The following is a 7,201-nucleotide window of genomic DNA, read 5'->3' as shown; positions in this document are numbered from 1 at the left end:
CCATCACCCCAGGAAAGCCCTGCCCCTTATCTCCTAGGAAGTTTTTCTTCTGAGCCCTGTGCAAACCAAGTGCCCCATGGAGTCCCCTGCTTTCCATCCGCTAGTATAAACATCTCTGGGGCATTTCACCCCACTGCTGCCTCCCTTCGATGTCTAACACCAGGTCAGCTTCCGAAACCTTAGAGGGTTTGCTGTTCTCCTCCTCCATGGATTGTTGGCTTTTATTCACACATGTAGCCAAAACATCTGTAAGGAAGAGACTTTGGCCATGCATCTGCCTAGGAAGGATTGATTCTTGAACCAGAGGAGGTCAAGTAGCAAATCCAGTGAGCTGTTCACACCATCAGTCTCGTCCAAGCCCCAGGCCCCGCTTTCATCTTGGAATCCGGGGTTAAACGTCACACCCCAAGGAGAGTCTCTTATACGTCAGTCTCTGTGTCCCAGGACAACACGCCATTGTTCTCAGCCACTTTGGCCCATGCTTACCAGGCCCGCTGGATGGTAGGGAGATGGTGGAATTTGTGGGCCCTTCTGTTAGTGGGCCTGCTGGCAGGGTGGGATTCAGTAGCATGGGAACCGGAGGGAGTATAAGGGCCCTTCCATCAATCAAACCCTAACCCTGCCCCTTGGCCCCTAAACCCTGCCCCTTGACCTCTTAAGCCCCGACCATCTGTTACCGGAAGTCCCACCCATGGGGGATATTACTTCCGGGGTCGAGGCGGACACATGACTGGAAGCAAAGTGCGTCATGTGACCTCTCTAAGAACTCCTCCCACTGCCCTCTACCAATCAGGATGGGCTTTGCTCCTGTAGGCCCGCCCTGAGAGGAGATTTGACCAATCAGGGGTGTTCTGGGGTGGGGTAACTCGTCCGGAAGTGGTTCGTGTGACCTCTCTAAGAACTCCTCCCACTGCCCTCTACCAATCGCAATGGGTTTCAGTCACATAGGAGCACCCCGAGAGCAGGTTTGACCAATCGGGGGTGTTCTGGGTTGGGGTGACCCACCCAGAAGAGGGTAGTGTGACACCTCTAAGAATTCCTCCCAGCGCCCTCTGCCAATCAGAGTGCAGCACCATCACCCCATAAGTCCCAGTGCCGGGGCAGAAGAGGGCCTCTTTTACCCAGAATGCGTGCTCTGGAGATCATGGAGACATGGACTCCTTCACCACCACCGTGAGAACGTCAGACTTTGTTTTAGCCCCGAGGCCTTTGGACTTGTGTGGGAAAAGCGCTACATCAGCAAGAGTTGCGACGAGGGTCCTTTGACTCAGCCGATAGATACACCGGAACCCGAAACCCAGACCCTCGTGAAGCACCCCAATGAGCGTGACCACCTCTCATTGTCTGCCCCTCTAGAGGGGGAAGGCGAATGCAGCGGGAGTCTCTGTAGGACAAGGTGAACGGAAAAGATGTCACTCAGGTAAATGAATAAATAAGAAGTGATGGTTGATGATGGGGTCATAGGCAGCCGGTTTGTATAATTTTTGGTGGGGCCTAAAATGGTGGTGCCCCCCCGCTCCCGCCCTGTAAGCCGATATAAAATGAAGCTACAACGCGTCAGTGCTACAAGATTACAAGGGTCAATTAAAAGTGGAAAGTCAGAAGCAGCACTTGCCTACTTCAACATACAGTATTATATTTTGTTGCACCTGTTGTGATGAAATGGGAATGTTCTTAATATTTTCTCTGAAAACTGTGTGGGTGCCTCAGTTTCCCCTGCAAGATGCCAACTGAAGGTGTTGGAGACAAAGAGATCAGGTGGCCTCCCTGTCCAGAAGAGACACAGAGGCCAGAGGAGGGAGTGTCAGTTTAGAGCTGGCTGGGGAAATGGGGAGAGACCCAGAACTTGGTTCTGGGCTCCCCACCCCCCAAGATGGACCTGACAGAGGGGTTCTGTTTTCTGTACCAACAAGCTCTGTTTAAACTGTGTTCCCGTCATGTAATAAACCTTCTGTTTTACTGTCTGGCTGAGAGTCACATCTGACTGCGGAGTTGGGGTGCAAGGACCTCTGGTTGCCCCAGGACCAGCCTGGGCAGACTCGCTGTGGAAAGTGCATGGTATGGAAGGGCATGCTGAATGCTCCGAGGTCAGACCAAGGAAGGTGTAAGCTTCTTGCCCTGGAGACAGTATGCTCCAAGAGAGGAGGCTCCCCCAGAGTCCTGACTGGCTTTGTATGGAGTTGTTCCAAAGCATCACAGCATCCCCTTCCACACCGTGCACTTCCCAGAAGTCCGTACAGGCACTGACACTTCCTCCTCCGGCCTTAGTCTCTTTTCAAGGCATTAGGAGGCCACCAGATCTCTCTGTTCTCCAACACTTTCAGTTGGCACCTTGCAGGGGAAACTGATTTGGGAGAAATGAAGTAAAAGCTGCCCAAACCGAGCTTGAGCACTCCTGAATTTTGAGGTGTTCAAATCTGGAAGGCAGGTGCTGGGGGTGGGAGAGGGCTGTGGGCTCCATGATGGAGCATGGCTGCAACTGTCTAGAGCTGCACGGAGCCAGACACGCTGGTCTGAATGGCACAGTAAGCGGTTTGGGGGTTGGAGAAGAGGTAGGGGGTTCAGGGGGGCAGTCAAGGGACAAGGAGCAGGGGGGGTTGGATGGGGCAGAGGTTCGGAGGGGCAGTCAGGGGACAGGCAGCAATTGGATAGGCATGGGAGTCCAGGAGGTTTATCAAGGGACAGGTAGGAGGGTCCTGGGGAAGTTGGGTGGGGTCTCCGGAGGGGGCAGTTGGGGACAAGGAGAAGGGAGGCTTAGATAGAGGCTGAGGTCCCAAGGGGCAGTTAGGGGCAGGGGTTTCGGGAGGGGTAATCGGGGACAAGGACCAGTGGTGCTTAGATAGGGGTGGGGGTCCTGGGGGCAGTTGGGGCAGGCGTCTGGGGAGGGGTCAATCAGCCGCTGGGAGCCCAGAGCTTTAAATCCCAGCCCCGGCTGGGAGTCAGAGGGCTCTGGGCTGCCTGCAACCTCGGGGAGCCCAGAGCCTTTTAAATCCCAGCCACGGCTGGGAGTCAGAGGGCTCTGGGTGGCCCGCTGTGGCGGGGAGCCCAAAGCCCTCTGATTCCCGGCGGCGGCTGGGATTGAAAAGGCTCTGGGCTCCCCACGGTTTCAGGCAGTCCAGAGCCCTCTGACTCCCAGCTGTGGCTGGGATTTAAAAGGCTCTGGGCTCCCGGCGACTGCCGGCAGCCCAGAGCAGGGGAGAATCCTAGCTCCAAATATTGCTGGAGGAGAACCCCTTACTGTGAATATTCCTGGGGCTAAAGCCCCAGGAGCCCATATAAGTTGGCACCCATGGATTGGGTGTAATGGGTTAGGAACCGTGGGGTTGTGTAAATCTAAAAACAAGCAGTGGGGGGCTTACACTGCTTCTTTTCTGAAAATCTCTCAACAGCTCGATGTCTCTCTAGAGGCCTTTGAGAACTTACAGATCGTTAGCCCCGTGGGAGTAAATATATCACGCATCACCTGTTTTTGCTCATGTCTGAGACACAGATCTCAAGAGGAAAATCCAGAAAAGGACAAAATGGAAGAATGAACCAGCTCAGACTCCCTTATGGCAGGGGTCGTGGTGTCCATTTTTACAGTCAGGCGGCTGTAAAAGTTCGTGTTAAATCAGGCGATTAATAAAACGTATTTAAATATGTCAATATGAATGTGTCCCCCTTCATATTTGTGTTAGTAAAAGAGGGTGCCAGTAACAGTCATGTCTACACCGGCAGCTCTGTTAAAGAAAATATATTACACCCCCTGGGAAGTTGGGAGCTTCGGCGGGTGACCCTTCTTTTTCAAGTGGCCAAAAAGCCTCGTCAAATGCTTACACTTTACATAAACCGGCTCAAATACGTTTTAAAAGAAACAAGACCATTGGGTCAGATGTGGATGCGCAATGGCAGGCAGATTCGGTGAAGATGCATCGGTTCTCCAAATGCAACCTAGGTTTTAAGTCCATCTTAACAGTGATAGACATTCTATCCAAATCTGCCTGGGCCTTAGGCCTAAAAGACCAGACACGTGGTGAGGTATCCAAGGCCTTTAAAGCTATTTTCAGCAAAGGTCGCATGCCTCAAAAATTACAAACCGATCGGAGGAAAGAATTTTTAAACAAACCTTTAAGCAGATTGTTAAAGCGGCATGGAGTTCACCAGTTTGTTACTAATAAGGAAGTCAAAGCAGGGGTTGTAGAGGATGTGGAGATATTTTACAGCCCATATCACCTTTTGCTACATTGACGTGTTACCCGAGTTTATAAAGAGTTACAACCAGAGTTTTCACAGAACTCTACGTACCAGACCCGCTGATGTTAGCCCTTCAAATTCTCTGAAGGTATGGAAAACGGTTTACAGAGATGGTTTTAAAATAAACCGGTTGTTGCCTCTTTTAGAAAAGGCGACCATGTGAGACTATTTAAAACCAAAGGAGCTTTTCAAAAAGTTATGAACAGACATTTACCGATGAGATATTCCTTGGGCATGCCTAGCCTTGCTCAACGCGTGCTTCAACAAGCCCAGATGTGTATTTTGCAATGATTTTCATAGCCCTATTACCTAATAAAGCCCCCCAGGTGAGGGGATTAAAGACAATTGATGTTTGGGGTTTGTTTTTAAAAAATAAAAATGACCAATTCAGAAAAAAGGACACAGATTATTATTTTTTTAATAAAAATAATCGCTTGTGAGGTCCCCTAAATAATCCCCCAGAGGGGGATTCCAGTCACCCTCCCTTTTCACAAATATCACGAGTCAGTGTCGTGGTACAGGCACCGCTCTTGCAACCTATCTAGGAGGTTGTATAGTTCTAAGCGGGCAGAAGCGGTGGTGAAACAGGCTATGAAGATGTTGGTATTGCCAGAGACAGAGTACTGGTCTTTTGCGAGCTTCCAAGACACACACGCAGTTTCATCGTCGATAGACTCGCAGGATGAAACCTCGTAACTGGGGGGAAACAGGTACTGAAAGAGTATCAGAGGGGTAGCCGTGTTAGTCTGGATCTGTAAAAGCAGCAAAGAGTCCTGTGGCACCTGATAGACTAACAGACGTATTGGAGCATGAGCTTTCGTGGGTGAATACCCACTTCGTACCCACTTTCAGGTACTGAAAGCGTTCATCAGGGTCTCTCACCATGCAGCTGTTGGGTAGGTTTGTTCTTTGGCCAAATTTACCCCACAGAGAATTTAAAAACAGTTTAGCCATTTGGCATTTAGGGTTTGTCAGTTGGACCGTGTGCTTGATTGTTTGTTTGAACAGTGTGAATTGGGAGGCTTTGTTCCAGGTGGGACCTGAGTGGGCCCGACTGCTATAAAAAGGCAGTCAGCAGCGAAGCAGCTGAGCGGCGAACAGCAGAGGCTAACAGGGCGTTTGCCTGGGATCTGTCCGAGAGGAGGTCCGCTAAGTGCTGCATTGGGGGGCTGTGTTGGTGAGTATCTGAGTGTCTGTTGCCTTCTATGAGGAGATAACCGGCTCTGTGGATGAGGGGAAAGCTGTGGACGTGTTATTCCTTGACTTTAGCAAAGCTTTTGATACGGTCTCCCACAGTATTCTTGCCAGCAAGTTAAAGAAGTCTGAGCTGGATGAATGGACTATAAGCTGGATAGAAAGCTGGCTAGATCGTCGGGCTCAACGGGTAGTGATCAATGGCTCCATGTCTAGTTGGCAGCCGGTTTCAAGCGAAGTGCCCCAAGGGTCGGTCCTGGGGCCGGTTTTTTTCAATACCTTCATTAATGATCTGGAGGATGGTGTGGACTGCACCCTCAGCAAGTTTGCAGATGACAGTAAACTGGGAGGAGTGGTAGATACACTGGAGGGTAGGGATAGGATACAGAGGGACCTAGACAAATTAGAGGACTGGGCCAAAAGAAACCTGATGAGGTTCAACAAAGACAAGTGCAGAGTCCTGCACTTAGGATGGAAGAATCCCATGCACTGTTACAGACTAGGGACCGAATGGCTGGGCAGCAGTTCTGCAGAAAAGGATCTAGGGGTTACAGTGGACCAGAAGCTGGATATGAGTCAACAGTGTGCTCTTGTTGCCAAGAAGGCTAACGGCATTTTGGGCTTTATAAGTGGGGTCTTTCCAGCCCTCCTTTCTTTTAGACCCCCTGAGGATATAGCAGCCACCAGTATTCTGAACAAAGCATCATATTTTCCCCAAATCTTCATCAGTTTTCTGAATGAAGCATCATACTTTTCCCAAACACAAGACTATGGGGAAGCTGTGACGAGCTTATGGTGTTGGGAGAATGGTTTGTCAGTCCTTGGTTTTTTATTCACAACCCCTAGAGCGCGTGCTCCGGATTTGTGAATATGGGCATTTTCGCACACACAGTTTTCTCAGGGCTTGGTGTGGTGGTGGCAGCTGAGGAACTGGAGTTGTGTTTGTGTGGTTGGTTCTCAAAGGCTTTGATAAAGGCATCATCAAGCTGTTGAGAGATTTTCAGAAAAGAAACAGTGTAAGCCCCCCACTGCTTGTTTTTAGATTTACACAACCCCGTGGTTCCTAACCCATTACACCCCATCATCAACCGTCACTTCTTAATCATTCATTTACCTGAGTGATGTATTTTCCATTCACCTTGTCCTCCGGCGACTCCCCCGAGGTGCGTTCGCCTTCCTCCTCTAGAGGAGCGGACAATGAGAGGTGGTCACGATCATTGGGGTGCCTCACGAGGTTTTGGGTTTCGGGTTCCAGCGTATCCATCAACAGCTGAGTCAAAGGGCCCTCGTTGCAACTTTTGCTGATGTAGTGCTTTTCCCACACAAGTCCAAAGGCCTCGGAGTTAAAACAAAGTCTGACGTTCTCACGGGGGTGGTGAAGGAGTCCATGTCTCCATGATCTCCAGAGCACGTGTTCTGGGTAAAAGAGGGCCTCTTCTGCCTCGGTGCTGGGACTTACAGGGTGATGGTACTGCACTCTGACTGCAGAGGGCACTGGGAGGAGTTCTTAGAGGGGTCACAGGACCCGCTCCTGGGGGGGGTCACCCCGCCCTGGAACCCCCCGATTGGTCAAACCTGCTCTCAGGGCTGTCCTATGCAGCCAAAACTCATCGCGATTGGTAGAGGGCAGTGGGAGAAGTTCTTAGAGGGGTCACACGAACCACTTCTGGACGGGTCACACCGGCCCGGAACACCCCGATTGGTCAAATCTCCTCTTGAGGCAGGCCTACGGGGGCGAAACCCATCCTGATTGGTAGAGGGCAGTGGGAGGAGT

The 7,201-nt window shown here is 50.9% G+C and overlaps 1 protein-coding gene across 1 annotated transcript in view; it reads right to left on the bottom strand.

Moving 5' to 3' along the window:
• Nucleotides 1-4,893: 4,893 nt before the first annotated feature.
• Nucleotides 4,894-7,201, bottom strand: part of LOC120401176 — a 42,986-nt gene continuing 40,678 nt past the window's right edge. The window contains exons 14-15 of the mRNA XM_039530833.1: nucleotides 6,566-6,609; nucleotides 4,894-4,929 (exon numbers count right to left, since the gene is read on the bottom strand). Coding sequence (XP_039386767.1) covers nucleotides 4,894-4,929; nucleotides 6,566-6,609 — 80 coding nt within the window. The remainder of the gene's footprint in view (nucleotides 4,930-6,565; nucleotides 6,610-7,201) is intronic.

Source organism: Mauremys reevesii, linkage group 3 (genome assembly GCF_016161935.1).
Source record: "Mauremys reevesii isolate NIE-2019 linkage group 3, ASM1616193v1, whole genome shotgun sequence".
NCBI lineage: Eukaryota > Metazoa > Chordata > Testudines > Geoemydidae > Mauremys > Mauremys reevesii.
The sequence above is the reverse complement of the archived record's forward strand: the minus strand, read 5'-3'. Positions and strand labels throughout refer to the sequence as shown.